This window comes from Ceratotherium simum, chromosome 4, assembly GCF_057802395.1.
Source record: "Ceratotherium simum simum isolate JZ-2026a chromosome 4, ASM5780239v1, whole genome shotgun sequence".
Classification (NCBI taxonomy): Eukaryota; Metazoa; Chordata; class Mammalia; order Perissodactyla; family Rhinocerotidae; genus Ceratotherium; species Ceratotherium simum.
In genome coordinates, this window is record NC_141903.1 from 31031109 (window position 1) to 31048254 (window position 17146).

General features: G+C 41.2%; 1 protein-coding gene across 1 annotated transcript; it reads left to right on the forward strand.

The window, feature by feature from the left end:
- Nucleotides 1-4326: 4326 nt before the first annotated feature.
- Nucleotides 4327-16780, forward strand: GRXCR2 (glutaredoxin and cysteine rich domain containing 2). The gene is made up of 3 exons (XM_004420036.3): nt 4327-4662; nt 10754-10978; nt 16598-16780. Exons 1-3 carry the CDS (start codon nt 4327-4329, stop codon nt 16778-16780), a joined length of 744 nt encoding a protein of 247 aa, XP_004420093.1.
- The last annotated feature ends 366 nt before the right edge of the window (nt 16781-17146 follow it).

Genomic DNA, 17146 nt, shown 5'->3' on the forward strand with positions numbered 1-17146 from the left:
TCACTAAGAACAAAGACTGCCTTGAGCCTCCTTGGAAGGATCATATCAGGTCCTCTTTACTACCCAGAAGGCAGCCAAATTTCAGAGACTTGAACCTTGGTCCACATCCCCTAATTCAAAAGAGCTCCTCCAGATTCTTGAAACTGCACACCAGCTAGAGATCTAAAATGAAAATTGACTCGGGCGGTTCCTCCCCAGAAGCAGCACCCAGCATCTTGAGGTGGATAGCTCTTTCAAGATCACAGCTCAAGATCATTATCTCCAGTATGAAAGCTTTATTCCTTTTGCTTTTTTGCTACTTGTGTTTTCTCTCTGTTAATGCACAAGAGGACAACGCTCCTTAACTCTGGCAACTATCACTGAATCCACTGCTAAGGCCATAGCTGCACAACAAAAGTCCCCTAGACTTTCTTGCTAAGGCGGTTTAAAATAATAAAATTGCTTTAGATTACTTATCGGCTGAACAAGAAGAAGTCGGTGCCATAGCAAATACCTCCTGCTGTACCTGGATCAACACTTCTGGTATTGTAACAAACACAAGAAATTAACAAACAAGCTACTTGGCTAAAACATGTTGACGTTCTGTCAGGTACATTCGTTGATGTATTTGATACCAGCTGGTTTGGATCATGGGGGCCCTGGCTAAGGAGTATACTTAAGAGTCTTGGTATTATCCTCCTAATAGTTATCATTGTAGCCTCCCTGCTGTGCTGTGTTCTCTCAATGGTCTTAAACGCGTGTTTGCAGCTATCAGCAGTACATCAGATGGTCTCGCTGTGCTTGGAGAAACAGAAATGAGATGAACAGTAAGAACAATGCTTCCGTGGATCTGACATCATACTTTATGAGTTTCACCATGAGACAAGAAGAACTTAACTTTGATGGTGACTGAGAGTGGCTCTAACGGGGGGAATTGTTAAATTAATTAAACGAGGAGGCCATTAAACTGACGTGCTCTAATGCCGCGGTGGCCTACATAAGCAAAACAAAATCTAAGCCTCTAAATGCCTCATGGTTATGAGATCAAAACACGGAGGACAACCAACCACAAACAGCCAACAAGGCTTTAAGCTATAGCCAACCAATAATTTCCTTACTTTGCTTCCACCTTTTCTCTATAAAAGTCTCTCCCCAACCTCCTGTTGGTGGAGCACTCCTAACCACTTCTGGTTTGGTGCTGCCCAATTCAAATCGATTTTTGCTCAAAAGACTCAAAATTAAAAAAACAATTATCTCCTTAAGAGAAATTATTGGGTGGAAAGGAAGGAAATTTTTTCATTTATTTTTCCCCTGATTATCAAAGTAAGATAAGCTTATCATAGACAATTAAAATATAATGAAACTGGGAAAGAAAAAACATCATTCAGTCTTCCATCCAGAGGCAACTGATGTTAATGTTTTGACATTATTTCTTCTGATTTATGCAGTTATTTTCTTTCTTAGTAAGGTTCAAAGATATGAAAGTTTTTGAGGCTTTTGATAATACTGCCAAAATTGCTTTCAATTTATACTTTTTCTGGAAGTGTATAAGTTGTGACTATTCTGAAAACACTAACATCTAAAAATTGTCAAGTGAGCATGATTGTTTCAAAACTTCCATGATTTGGTCTGGCTCACTAAAGTATGTTTGTGAACTTGGGAAAGGGCATAAAAAAATATAGAGCAAATATTACTTGGAAAACTCATCACCAGCTTTTGATTTCTTTGCGTAATTAAAGGATTCTTTTTTCATAGTCAGGATCTCATTTAATTCAATTGTCTTCGTAATTCTAACGAATTTTAACTCAACAATTTTCAAGGTGGCAAAAGCGTGATTGTGCAAAATGCATCAATGCGTAGGCTCTGGTTGAAATCTACCCTCCTAAAGGCTACCTTTGTTAATGGCGTTCATTCTTTGGGCAATTGAAAATGCCTATTTGACAAGTAGCTGTGAAACTTAGCTCACTGGTCCTTCTGGATGAAGACAGGTTATTGGTCATTTATTAATACTTGTTACCTGGGTTGAATAGAAGAAAATAGTCTTTGAGTTAAGACTTCCCAATCTTTATCATGGCATGGCACGCATAGAAAATAATGATATTTGCTCTATACACTGGAGTAAATGAATGAGGCTGATGTAGTCAGAGATGACCACCTGGAAGACTGGGCCCCCACCTGGCTGTCTTGAGGACTGCGGGATCCATGTTTCAGCCTCCTGTAATCCATTCATAGTATATCAGGGCCAGCTCTGCATCCCAGGGAACATAGAGGAATGTATCTGCTGATGTTATGAAGAAATTTCTTTCTTTTTAAAAAATGCTCTGTGTGTGTGTGTGTGTGTGTGTGTGTGTTTAACCTATTTCTTGCATTGATTATTGATTACACAGGGGTCTTATAACTGTGAAACGCCTCCTTAGTAGAAATACAGATTTTTTTCTACAACTTTCTGATCCTACCTCTTCACTATTCTTCACAAAATATGTCAACTCTTGTTCCAAAAGTTTTATTTATTTTATTTCCCTCACCTAGAAGTAATTCACAATTATTAACTGAGTTCTATCATGTACCAGGCACTTTGAAAACCCTAGGGATGGAGAAATTGTAAAAACAGCTTCTGACTCTAAGGTGTTCACAGTTTAATGGAGGGGAACACAGGAATGGTAAGAGAAAGCGAGAAACATTTAACAGCGGTAGGTCCAAAGTTCTACGGCCTTCTCCCTGGGGTAGGTGGGAAGACTTCTCAGAAGCAGTGACATCCGAGGTGTGACTTGAAGGAAGAGTGGAAGTGTCACTTTTCAATCAGGAAACAAAGTACTGGATAAGAGACAGAAACTTGCAGTTTTTAGACATAGGTGAGCTTGTCAGTGTGCCTGGAACACCAAATCCAGGCAGCATGGAGAAGAGTGACAGAGGAGGAGGCTGGGAAGGAAGGTAGGGTTAGGTTTTGAGGAACTTTGCCTGCTGCATGGAAAGGTTAGGACTTTTTATGCAGGAGACTGACATCTGCAGACTTGTTTTTTGGGAATATCACTTTGGCATCAGTGTGGAGAATGGACTTGTGGATGGGTGGGGAAATCATTAGGAGGCTGCTGCAACTTTGAAAACAGAAGCGATGAGGGCTTGATCTAGGGCCTGGGTGGTGAGGGTGGATGAAAGGAGGCAGTCGTGATAGAACTCATAGGATTGGCTGCAGGAGTATGAAAGAAGTCAGTTTGGGCAGCTAAATAAATGATGATGTCATTAGCGAAGACAGGGAGAAAGGCTTAACATCCACCATTTCAGCTCTTCAAATCCAATCCATCCTTTAAGACCCAACCCAAGGGCCCTTTCCTTTAAAAGCCTTCTTCTTCCATCCTTGTCTCCTTAGGGACCGCTCTCTTCCCAGAATAGCTATTCCGGGAGTCAGCAGTTGACAGTTTGCTCCCTAAGCAGGAGGCTATTATTTCATATGTGTTAGATGTGTTTCCTAAACTGGATTGTAGAACTGTCATTCTCAAGCCCATCTCATGCTTCTCTGGTATTCATCCCAGCGACTATCTCACAGTGTTGGGCGTTAAGTAGATGCTGTCTACAATAGACAGTGGGGCCTAGTGCTGTGCTTGCAAATGAAATCTTAAATATAAATAGAGGAGCTGCTGTAGTTAATGCAGGGGTAGAAGGCCCAGAATCCAGGACCCGTGGCTTCCTCCTGTCTAGGGTTCCAGGAGACACAGTGTGAAAACTTTCAGCTTGGTAAACTGGTCATGGGTTTTGGAGTCAGATAGAACTGAGTTCAAATCCCTACTCTGTCACTTACTTAGGTGTAATAGAGCAGAGAAATGGGGAAATTGCTCTGAGCTTCACTTTCCCCTCTGTAAAACAGGGATAACAACACTTTGTTTGTAGGGTTATTGTGAGGACAAAGTAGGATAATGCATGCAAAGATCTCTGGCACCTATTAAATGCTCACTAGGTCATAGTTGTTGATAAGAATAACAGGACACTTGCTAACTGATTGAGTAACTGATCTTTATTGAATTGGTACTTGTTCAGTCTAAATAAACATACTCATGCTCAGGTTAAGAAAAGCCAGGGTTGGGGTGAAGCTATGGGTGAGTTTGGGATTCAGAGGGGACACACTCTTGTCTTACACTCCATCCACTCCATTAACCCACACTTGCCTGCCTCTGCATGAAGGTCTATCAATATTTAATGTGTGGGTGTCAGTTGCTGTAAACTGAGCATACCCCAGCACCAACTTGAATTAATTATATGCAAGAGGACAGAAAATAAAATGCCTTTTTCTCAGAGCCCCAAGTTTCACTGGCTACATCGAAGCTTGGAAACCACAGGGTGAAATTTCTGCTGATGGAGGACCCTGAGAAGAGGCTGAACCAGAAGGGTGACAGCAAACCCCGGAAAGTACGATTTAAAATCTCTTCCTCCTACAGTGGCCGAGTATTGAAGCAAGTCTTTGAAGATGGGCAGGAATTAGAGTTGCCAAAGGAAGAATACCCTCACAGTTTTCTCCAAGAGTCCCTTGAACCAATGGATGGTGTTTATGGGTCAGGGGAAGCCCCCAAACCCCGACCAAACTCCCCTAAGCTGACTGCTCAAAGGATCAGTGTGTTTAGAGAAGGCGATGCCTACACTTTGGCGGGCAGCCAGCCTTTCTTCAATGATTACAAGGCGAATGACCGTAAGGTTGGTATTGTGCATGGTGTATAAGCTTTAAGAACTAAAATGTGTTTAGGGTAACACCTAAATATTTCAAACTTGTATTTGCTCATGCTTTGGTAACAGCCAGAGCTATAGGTGCACCAAATGGGAAGCTGCTATTAGAATAATATTTCTAGGACAAAAATAACATGCTTGTTGACTTCTCATTGGAAAATGCAATAAGCATAGATAGTATACGCATTCCATCCAGGGTGATAAGTTGTAATTGGGTCTTTGGCTGGGTTATCTCGATGAGTAAATTAAATACAGATGCAGTGGTTTTCAGATTGCCAGACTGCCATTCTAGAAAATTACACGGCAATGAGTTGTTTTGTTTCCTGAAAAAGCTAAGTGTTTGAAGGTGCTCATTTTGCTCCAGCCAATTATTCAGCTTGTGGTTTATCCATGTCTTGTTTTATTTCCTCTCTCCCTCCTGCCGCCTGCTTTTAAAAAATGTTTGTTTATTTATATATTTATTTTGCCTTTCCATTGCTCATTAGCATGAATGCTGGGTAGTTGGAGTCCTGGGAAGAGATGGTGAAAAGCGAATCAACCAGAGGAAATGTTACATGGGGAAGACGTTTGAGCTAATAGTTCAATTGAAACATGTATTTTTATCTGTGAATTTCAATTATCTTCCCCAGTACCATGGATAATCAAAAGCCCAGGCATGATTTTCTTTTAATCTAGAAGAGCCTGGGAAATATTCACTGATTTCCAAAAACTAATAGGATATGTGTATATGCTTTCTGCCGATGGGACCGTGAATGCCTTTTTTTTTTTTTTTTTTTTTTTAATTATTATTTTTTTATTTTAATAATTTTATTTATTTATTTATTTTTCCCCCAAAGCCCCAGTATATAGTTGTATGTCATAGCTGCACATCCTTCTAGTTGCTGTATGTGGGACGCGGCCTCAACATGGCCGGAGAAGCGGTGCGTCAGTGTGCGCCCGGGATCCGAACCCGGGCCACCAGCAGCGGAGCGCGCGCACTTAACCGCTAAGCCACGGGGCCGGCCCTGCCTTTTTTTTTTTTAAGATTAAATATAATTATATAATGTACCAGGTTATTAATGAATAGCACACCAGGATGTGTTCTCATCTTTAAAGTGCGAAATTCAGATAATTACTCTCTAATCATTTTTATTGTTAGTTTCCTAACAGAACAGATAATACATCTACAGCAGACAAAGGTAGTGACCTTGCTGGCACTGGTAAAAGTATAATTATGGGCAAGTCCACATTTATCAAAGATAATACCAAGTTTCTTTTTGATATTAAGGGGGTTGGGATGAACAACCTCTCATGTTAATGGAGTGACTTATGCATCATGATGTACTATCACATACTACCTCATTGAGTCTTCACCATAATCTTGAGGAGAAAGGCAAAATACAGTCATTCCCATCTTGCAGATGAGGAAATTGAGTGCCAAGTTGTTAAGGGACCTACCCAATATTATAGGGTCATTAGGTACAGAGTCAGAATAAGAACCTAGGTCTTCTGAAATTTCGTGCTTTTGGCCCTATGGAATGTTTCCTTTTAACAATAAGGCCAGGCCGGCTCTGTGGCTTAGTGGTTAAGTGCGCGCGCTCTGACGCTGGCGACCCGGGTTCGGATCCCGGGAGCGCCCCGAGGCACCACTTCTCCGTCCAACGCGAGGCCGAGTCCCATGTACAGCAACTAGAAGGATGTGAACCTATGACATACAACTATCTACTGGGGCTTTGGGGGGAAAAAACTGAATAAATAAAATCTTTAACAATAAGGCCAATAATAATAATGATGATGATAATAATAATAGTTACCATTTACTGAGTGCTTATTATGTCCTAGACATTTGGCTATGTCTTGTCCTCACAGTATATCTTTTAAACTAAATCTTATTTGTAGGTTGAGAATTTACAAAGTTATAGTTTATACAGATCTTGTACAAGGCCACAGTAGATAATATTAGACTGCTTGACCTTCCTAAGTCAGGTGTCAAACTTGGCATTTATGTAAATGGATGATTGGGCATGGATTTGTAAAACCAGGTAACTGAGTCCTCATGGCAGCACCGCACAGTTGGTTTAAACACAGTGCTCTAGAGACCGTGTTCAGGGATAGATTCCTGCGTGATCCAGTTATCCTTGTTTCCTTTGTTGCCTGATCAAAAGCCACATCCCAGTTTTAGCCAGGTCAGGATGGATTCATGCAGCTCTACCCACTGGAACAGGTTGCCAGTGTGATATTTACAAAAAATAAGGAAATGAGAGCTGGGAAGTCATGATTTTTCAATAGTGAGTCCAATTGTAAAATAATGCCCAGTAAATATTGGCTATGAAGCAGTTAAGTGCAACAATTAAAAGTGAGGGCTCTGAACTTGAATAGATATTTGTACGCCAATGCTCCTAGCAGCTTTATTCACAATTGCCCCCAGGTGGAAACAACCCAAATGTCCATCAATAGATAAATGGACAAGGAAAATGTGGCATATACATACAATGGAATAACAAAAAGGAAGGAAATTCTGACGTGCTACAACATGGAAACTTGAAGACATTATACTAAGTGAAATAAGTGAGTCGCAAAAAGACAATTATATGATTTCACTTATTTGAGGTACCTAGAGTAGTCACATTTATAGAAATAGAAAGTAGGATGGTGGTTGCCAGGAGCTAGGGGAGGGGAGAATGGGGAGTTTAATGGGTAGAGAGTTTCAGTTTGGGAATAAGAAAAAGTTCCGGAGGTGGATGGTGGTAATGGTTATATAACCATGTGAATGTGTTAATGCCAATAAACTGTACACTTAGTAATGGTTTAAGTGGTAAATTTTATATTATGTATATTTTACCACATAAAAGTAATAATTAAAAAAAAGGCAAGGGCTCTGATGTGAGTTAAACCTGGGCTTGATGTCCATTCTACCCACTTACTGTGTGAGCTTGGGCAAGCCACTTTACCTTGCTGAGCTTCAATGTCATCATCTGTGATATGAGGGTATTAAAAGTACCTACTTATGAAGATTGTTGTAGTGATTAAAAAAGGGTAATACATAAGAAGCATTTAGCGTTGTACCTGGCATTGTACATGCTCAGTAAATGTTATCTCATTTACTGTGATAACGACCAGGTTCTCATCAAAGAAATATTGAGCCTTCTTAAATTTTATATGATGGATAGAGAAGGTGGTTATAAACAATCAAATATTTTAAGGAATTTTAAGGTTCATAAAATAAATGGAAGGAAAAGGAAGGGCAGTAACATTTACTGAACATACTTTACACATATTATGTAATTTCATCTTCACAATAATCCTATGAGAAAGAGCTTTACAGGTTGGAAAAACAGAAGTTCATAGGGGTAAAATAACTTGCAAATCTCACACAGCTGTCAAACAATATTTGAACAAAATTTGAACTCAGATCTGCCTGCCTCCAAAGCCCACTGAGTTTCTAATACCTAACAGGCATTTCTGCATTTAAGCACAGAGCAGTGAGTGGAAAGGTTTCAGGGGGCCTGAGTAGCAATCTGCAGGCACGTTGCTATTGACATCAGAGTGTTTTTGAAAGCTCAATCACATGGGTTGCCATTTGGGCTCTATGGAAGGAAACAAAAATTCCTGGCTCCATCCTGTTCCTCCATAATGTAAGAGTGGGTGTTTCTCACGGGCAATTGGATGTAACCGGATAATGTGAGCTTTAGTTACACCCAGAGCGTTTCCTTAGACACAAGGAAGAACTTGGCTGTCAGGATGACTGAAACGTAAACACACCTTAAAGGTGATTTGGGACCCTGCATCTTTGGAGTATCTTAAAAATAAATTTACCATCCTGGGTATCTCAGATATTGAGCAGCTTAGAGGCAGGGGGTTGGGCCAGATGACTACAGATTTTGTTTAGTATACTGAAAGTTTTGCCTTGAAAAAACCAGCTCTACATGTGGAAAAAACTCCCTAGTAACTGAACGGCTTTGGCTATTACTGGGAGTGGAATTGGAACCTTCCAAAAGTGCCACCATCTTTATCTTCTGATGTTCAGAAACTGATAGTCCAGAGTGTGAAACAGGAACCCAGCGTGCCTCAAACAATAGGAAATGGAAGCTGCCACATGAGCCCTTGAAGAGAGGGAGAGAAAACAGGGCCAGGTAGGAAGCTTGTGGCTTCATAAATAATTATTGAAAACCCCATGGGTGTGTCAAGGAAGGGGACCTGAATATTGAAGTCCTGCTCAAGCCAGGTTGTGACTGAATGCATGAGGGCTTTAAATAGGAGACTGCTTACTTGTGGCTTCTAAATAGATTTTGTTTATACAGTTCTATAAAAGCAGGGCAAAGTATTGCATTCTGGGACATTTAGTTGTGTAGCATGATCATGCATGAGTGCATGCACTACTAAAAAATGGTTTTTAGGAGGCTGGCCTGGTGGCGTAGTGGTTGGGCTCGCACTCCGCTTCTGGGGCCTGGGGTTTGTGGGTTCGGATGCGGGGCATGGACCAACCACTGCACATCAAGCCATGCTGTGGCAGCATCCCACACACAAACTAGAGGAAGATTGGCACAGATGTTAGCTCAGGGCCAATATTCCTCACCAAAAAAAAAAAAAAAAAAGAATGATTTTTAGTACTAACAGCAGTAATAACGCCCACCATTTACATGCTATCTTCAGCTTTTGCAAAACCTGTTTTATACATTCTTAATTGCATGCCCATCCCTAGAAGTTGATATAATTAGCCTCAAGGATGAGAGTCAAAATATTTAAGCACAGAGGCATTGCTCAATTAGCACAGAAGCCAGCAGGGTCCTGAGACCTGGGGTCTTAAGCATTAACTTCTACGTTACTGAGTTTAGGGATGTTAGAGGCTCCCTGGGGAGAGGCTGGGGTACCAGGAGGGCACTCAAGAGTCTCAGGACAGCACCTGTTCACCATCTAGTATGGAAGTATTTCTATATTTTAATAACTAGTTTGTCTGTGGTGGTGCCTATCAGTTAGATGTCAGCTCATTTGCAGAGGAGCAAACTGAGGTTCTGAGAGGTCAAATGGCTCTCCTACATCTCACACTGGTGAGCAGTGGAATTGGGATCCAATGTTGTTTCTCTCCAAGCTTTCCTGGCTTTGGGAAGAAATATGTGTTCTTGATTAAGTAATCCCTAAATATTTACTCCCCATGCTTCTCTGCTGCATTGTAGTATTGCCTAAATTATTCCTCAACAAATGAGTAAGCAGCACATGATAAATCCATACAAGAGAATATAAACTATTAATAATGACAGTATAGAAGTATATTTATGACATAAAAAGATTTTCATATTATATGAATGATGAAAAAACAAGTTACAACAGTATATATATATATATGTATATATATATAAAATGGTCTCATGTTTTGGGGGGGGAAATGCTTGCGAATAGTGCAGTGTAGGTGTTAAGATTATGGACTTTACTGTGAGACAGACTTGGGTTCAAATCCCAGCCACAAACCCTGAGTAACTCTGTAACTTTGGAAAGCTCTTAACCCCACTGAGACTCAGTCTCCTCACCTGTAAAATGTAGAAATCGTAGCATCTACCTCATAGGGATGTTTGGGGGGGAAGTGAGGTAATGTTTGTGAAATGTTTAGCACAATGCCTGACACACAATAAATGCTTTCCACTATATGATAATAATAATAACTCAATAAATTGTACCTACTATTATTATTATTTATGCATAAAAATTTTGGAGAGATATTTATCTTTTTAAAAGCATTCTTTTGTATTTATTAAGCACTCCCTGTGCCCAGCCCTGCATCAGCTACTGTGGTATGTGGTCAGAACAGAAGGTGTGGAGCCTGCCCTGTAGAGCCTTACATTCCAGTTACATGATTAGTTCACCTTTGGTTGGTTACCGTCAACAGGAAGAAGGAAGCTGGTTTTCAAGATTTTTAGAGAAAGCAAACAAACCAGAGAATGAACTGTAGCTTTGGGGTCTGATGGGATCACAAGTGCTGGACAGTAGAAGTTCCTCCTCTCCTGTTTCCTAGGATGTTGAACAGGTTCTGCAACCCTGTATTTGGTGGTTGGTGGTGAATCACCATGCTCATTCTTCATTTCTCTAGTCCCCACCTATTATAGATTTTGGAAAGATAATCATCTACACAAATAACCTGAAAATCATTCGAACACCAATGGACAAGAGAGACTTCCTGAAGAAAATTCTTCAGAAAGAGGAGGCTGAGGAAGAGTCTCTGATGAGCAAAGATGAAATCTATGGAAACAGCAGCCAGAATCATGGGCCTCTGCCAGAGACGGAAAGCACATTTCCTCATAACCAGTACCCACAGGTGTGTTAGAAGAGTTCACTGTCCTACTCGGGGCTGGCCCTACAGCAATGGTCTCCAAATTGTTTTGATGGTGCACCACTTAAGTAAAAACTTTTGAATGTGAATACTTAGGATGTCTAAATGCTAAAGATGTTAAGGAATTTTAAGTTTATTTAATTTTACGTTTTAATTTAAAGTTTTCATATTTTAATGGTACATTGTTAGCAATGATAATTATAACTCCATACTTCAAATACTCATAATTTTATTTTTTGGATGACTTTTTTGAGATCTGATTAGGTATTTATTGTTTTCACTTTGCAACGTAGCTTAGAACAACGTGTTCTAGAGATGGAAAAAATCAGCTCTGTCCTTTTCTTATGGATTCTCTCATGCTTCAATTATAGCTGTTATCCTCAATCTACAGTTTCCTTGAAGAAATCTTATAAAGCCACGTGTCTTTAGATTTTGAGGAGAATAGTTTAGTTAGAACTAAGCAATATAATCTGTAAATCCACTAGACCAGGCACAAGTGAACTGCAATATGTTGCAATATGCTGAAAGTGAACAAATGAGCCAGGACACCATCGTCACTTTAAGTAAAGTGAGGTCACTTTATACCACGCTTGCTCCAGGGTCCCTTGGAGGGACCATATTTGTCTAGTGACTGGCTGACCTAGTGAAAGTGCCAGTGTCAACTAGTTTATTAAAAATTAGTATAACAATTTTTTTGAAAATATTATTAAAGCCTAATTTCTTTCCTTCTCTAGATAAAAAGTAAATATAAATAGTTCAAATGTTTTTTTCTCCCCACACTTCTCAGAGGTGTGCACTCACCACCTTGGAAACCATTGCTCAGACATGCTCAGATGGGGGGAAGTGGGATGATATTCATTAGTTCACAGTGCGGGGTTAGGGGTGGGAAAAGTCATTTTGATGAATTTAAGTCAAGAGAGTAAAACCTTGGAAAGCAGCAGAAATGAATATTCTCTCTCTTTAAAGTCCATCTCTTGGGACTTGAAGCTTTCTGTGGGACTCACTTTCACCTCCCATGAGTTGGTGTCACAAAATAGGCCAGGGGCTTCCTCGCACTTGAGTGATGTCCGCATCCTGGGAAGGTTTAGGGGACAGGAACAAGAAGGTCATGACCAGACTCCAGCAAAACACTCTTAATAAAGCTCTGCTCACAACCATTCATGTCTCTTTCCAACCTGATGGCTAACTCGATATTTCTGAAATGCAAATCATGTCACCCCTTCGTCACCCTTTCCCCCCACCCAAAACTTTCAATGGCCTCTCATTACTTAGGATAAAACCAAAACTCCTCACTTGTTCTAGAAAGCACTGTGTAGCCTGGCCACTCCTGTCCTCTTCCTCATATCTTACACGTCTCTCCTCACTCTCTCTGCCCCAGAAACACTGCCCATCTAGCTATCGCTCATCTGCTCTTTGCTCTTTCCTACCAGAGGCAACTTCTTTGTGCCTAGAAAGTTCTCCAGATTCACTACCGCCTTGCCCTCAGCCCCTGAGATCTCAGTGGAGGCATCACGTCCTCAGAGGGGCCTCCCCTGGCTTCCATGAAGACAAAATCCCCAAGGGTGGACCCCTCAGTGCACCTCACATCCCTCCTCACAGTTGTAATCTTACATCTATTTGTGCAGTGATTTGGTTAATGTTTGCTTTCACCTACTAGGATTTGGTCTCCATGAGTGCAGGGGCCATGTTTATGTTGGGTGTAACACAGTAGGTCTAATACCAAAAAAAAAATGGAGCTTGGCATATAACAGGTGCTCAGTAAATATTGTTTATGAAAGAATACCAGAATTTGGGACCAAAATGCCAGCTGGTATGAAGTATTCTGCCTCTGTCTTCTCTTGCCTTCTCCACAGCCCTATTCGGAACCTAGCACAGCAGCAGGCAGACAATTAAACATTGTGATCCATTGTGAATTACCTTCCCACTTTAAAACTCATTAATTCTACTTACCACATTGTAACTTGTAGGAGCATGTATTTTCAGAAGAGGGCCAGAAGTGGGAAAATGCAGGTCACGCTGCAGGCCTGAATGAAAAAGCAATAACAGGCCCAATATGACGATTCCCTGTAAATTCAATTTGGAGGGATCCATGTTTTTTAGCTGTAATGCCATAAACTAGGACCGAGGTATACAGCAGAAAGTTGCCATGAAAGGTTATGCTTCACTTGCCTGTCCTTTAAACTCTGTTTTAAATTGCTATTTGTTTGCCCGATCTCTCATGCAGTAAATGCCCAGACAAGTTTTATTCTAAAAGAGAGAGTCAAAGAACATCAAGGAGCCTCTTCTGACCAAGAGACTCTTTGTTGTGTTATTGGAACAGGGAAGCAGTGGGAACCTTGATGAAAGAGCAGGGCAAGGCTAAAAGCCAGGGCATGCTGACCCTCTGTATTAACTGTAAAAGAAAAGGAGAGGAATAATTGAATTGAGCTACCGTGAGACATGGAAGGGGAAAATCTGGCCCTGTGTTTTGTGGATTTGAGACCGTAAATCATCTGGGCTTCTTTATGCTTTATGTGATCTTGCCTTTGAAATAATAGTAATAATAATAAGAACAGCTGCCATTTATTGAAGGCGCATGATAACCAGTCACCATGCTCAATGCTTTCCACGCAATGGTCCATTTCATTCTCACAATGACTCTATGAGGTAGGTATTAGTAGTAGTCTCATTCTGGAGCTGTGGAAACTAAGGCTCAGAGAAGTTAAGTAACTTGCCAGAGGTCATAAGAGCTAGTAGTCAAACCCAGGCCCACCTGACTACCAATCTCATGATTTTAATCATTCTGCCAAGCAGCCTCCAGATTGGTGCTGGTTACCATCTTCAGGGCTACACATGCCTTTGAGACTGCAATGAAAGCTGAGGCCCCTTTCCTTGGCCATGGAGCTAGTAAGGGGTGGTTTGGGTAGGTTTGTCAGTTCCGGAACCTAAGCTATGCTGCACAACTATGTTCCAAGTCCCCTTACTAAATATTTTATGAGAAGAATTTTTAAAAATACTGAGAATGGAAGATAGAAGCTTATATCCTGCATGCCTTGCATAAAGTAGAGGCTCAGTAAATACTTGATTTAATGAATCATTAAATGATTAAATGAGCAAGTTGAGGACGAGTGGTTGGATGAAGGGTGGTAACCCAGGGTGAGAATGATTACTCCAGTGAAAGCTCTAATAGTGCCTCCTAGAACCACATGACATTAGATAAAATTTGATTGATGATTTGTTCTTGTTCCTACAGCAGGCTCACCAGGTCATTTCATTAATCTTTCAGTATCTGCCCTGGCATTCTATGCAAATTAATTTGTGGATCACATGTGTAGCATTACGGTAGGATTTTACTCTACTTTCTTTGACAACATTGACTTATACCATTAAGATTTCACTGGGATCAAGTCAAAACATAAAATATGTGGATTTGGCAAAAAAATGGACCATGGAAATTTGCTTTAAGAATATTTTGGCAAATACATTTATTTTGAATACTTCAAGAGAAGAAAACAAATTTCTCCATTGTTATTATATTAAAATATGGCAACGATCAATAAAACAACAGAAGGGTACACAGACATCATTTAGGTTTTTGTCAGTTGGATAATCACTTCTATTCCCTAAATCTAGAATAAATAAAATTTAATACCTTCTTCGGCACTTTGCGGCTCAATGGAGCTATTTTCAGAAATTATGCCTCCCTTTTCAGAGATTATTTTTATTCTTAGGTTATAAAAGAAAGCTATGTGAGCTGGGTGGAGCCACCTAGTGGACTCCAGCTGTCTTGTTAGTTCCTAGAATGTAAGAACAGGAAGGGTTCTCCAGCTTTCATTGTTTTGTTTGTTTATTCATTTTGCAAATGTTGAATAGCAAATGTTGTGCCAGGCACTGCACGAGATGTCCAGGAAGTGGTGGTGAGAGGACTAGCCCAGCAAGCTTCCTGTCTAGTCAGCAGGAGCTTTCAGTAGCTATGACACCTGCCATGCTTGGGGCAGTACAAGAGGGCAGGACTCCTGGTCCAGAGATGTGGGTGGGCAAGGCTTCCAGGAGGAAGTGCTGCTAAGCCGACATCTGAGAACAAGTAGGAGTTGGCTGAGTTGGGAGCAGGGAAAGGTCTCTGGAGACCACTGGAGAAAGACCTAAGGACAAGAGCCTCATGATATAGGAAACTAAAAATTTAAATCAGCTAAGGAGATTGGGTTTTAATCTGAAGTTTATCTGGAGATCAAGTGTTCATTAAAAGGTTTCTTGAGATCTATGTGGCAGTCACAATGGCAAGCAACTCAATGAGACTGGCATCATCGGGAGAGCACCCCACAAGACCAGACTCAGGGGTACACACTGAATTCATGCCAGAGTTGGTGGGTGTCTAGACTAGGGCTGTGGTTTTGGGGTGGAGAAAACTGGATGGATTTGAGAGACGTCTAGAAGGTGAAATGGACAGGACTTGGTGCTGGATCCACCTGATATTGATCTAGTATACCCCTTATTTCTTAGAATGTTCATGGTCTATGCATGGTCTTTGCATAGGAGTGCCAAGATTGCCAATTTCCTTAAGATGTCTTAGGGGAAGAGCATGACAATAGACAAGGGACATTTTCTGGAGGGTGGGAGTAGAGGACTGGAGACCTATCAGCAAGACTTAGAAGTGAACTAACTTTTATGGAGAACCTATCATATGCCAGATAATATATTATGGTATTTTTATATACTCTCTCATTTAATATTCCAGCTAATCAGAGAGCTAAGCATTATCACTCCCATTTCACAGGTAAAGAAATGGAGATTTAGAGAGGTTAAGGGAACTGTCCAAGGTGCATAATCAACATCAGAAGCAGGCCTCACATCCAGGCTCCAGAGCAGAGGTCTTCATCACTGGACCTTATCATAGTTCTCAAAGAGAATAAAGATAAAGCACTGCAAGAATTCAGAGCTAAGCTTCGAAAGACTGTAATATCGTTTCATTCATCCACTCAGTCTCTCACAAAACGATCTTTCTTGAGCACCTAGTATTGGACAACTACAATGAAGGGCTGTACACACAATCATTGGGAGCACGAACTCTGGTGCTTGACTGCCTAGGATCAAAACCTGCTTCCTCCTCTTCCAGGCTGTGTGACCGTTGGCAAGTAACTGAACTTCTCGGTACTCATTTTCCATCTGTAACGTAGGGATGATAATACTGACACTATCTCACTGGATGCTGTGAGGATTAGACGGATTGATAAAGAGAGAGCTCTTAGAACAGTGCCTGGCATCTATGAGGCACTCTGCAAGTGTTCACTATTAGTACTTGGCAATGAGAAAAATTAAGTCCTTGCCCTTATGGAGCATACCAAAATAACACGTCAGGTGGTGACAAGGGCAACAGAGAACGTCAAGTCGTAGAACGCAGGCATGGTGGCAGGGGACGCTGTCTTAGACATGTCCATCAGGGAAATCCTCTCTGATAAAATTGCTGTGATTATTCCGTGTCTCTGACCAGTTCCCTCACTGGCATTTGTGGGAAGCATTTTCCTCTTATTCTGCCCCAGCCTTTGGGACAGCCCAGTGCTCTTTTGACCTGCATGTGAACAATGGACTTGAACTGCTGCTGTAACTAAACCCTGACCTCTCTTGCAGGAAGGGGAGCTTCCTGAGGACAACTGTTTTCACTGCCAAGGGTCGGGCAGTGCCACTTGCTCTCTATGCCACGGCAGCAAGTTCTCGATGCTGGCCAACAGATTTAAGGAGTCCTATCGGGCCCTGCGGTGCCCTGCCTGCAATGAGAATGGCCTGCAGCCTTGCCAGATTTGCAATCAATAGCCCGTGGCTTTGTATGTCCGCTTTTATTGCATCCTCCCTAAGGTTGTTTCTAATAAACTGCCCCCTCCTCCTCCTCCTCCTTCTCCCATCAAGAAAGCCACAGAGGCTGCGAGCACTTCCACCACTGGCAAAACTCAGTTACTCGATGACATTTCATGAGGCTGGTAACATCTCCATGTGGGTCTAAGTGGCAGGGGCATTTTTGAATTAGAGTCTGCTCTGAAACTGGTTCTAAAATTTTCCTTCCAGAAACGTGTGCGTGTATCTCACTTGACTTAGCTCAGTTTTCTCCTTGCGCTTGTGAACAAATAGATGTACACTTTGGGCAGCAGGTTGAGGTCATTTTCTGGTTGGGAGTTATTTTGC

Coding starts and splice junctions, on each gene's coding strand:
- GRXCR2 (XM_004420036.3), top strand. CDS start 4,327: ATGGAGGACCCTGAGAAGAGGCTGAACCAGAAGGGTGACAGCAAACCC. Junction 4,663..10,753: donor ACAAGGCGAATGACCGTAAG/GTTGGTATTGTG, acceptor TCATTTCTCTAG/TCCCCACCTATTATAGATTT. Junction 10,979..16,597: donor CTCATAACCAGTACCCACAG/GTGTGTTAGAAG, acceptor CCTCTCTTGCAG/GAAGGGGAGCTTCCTGAGGA.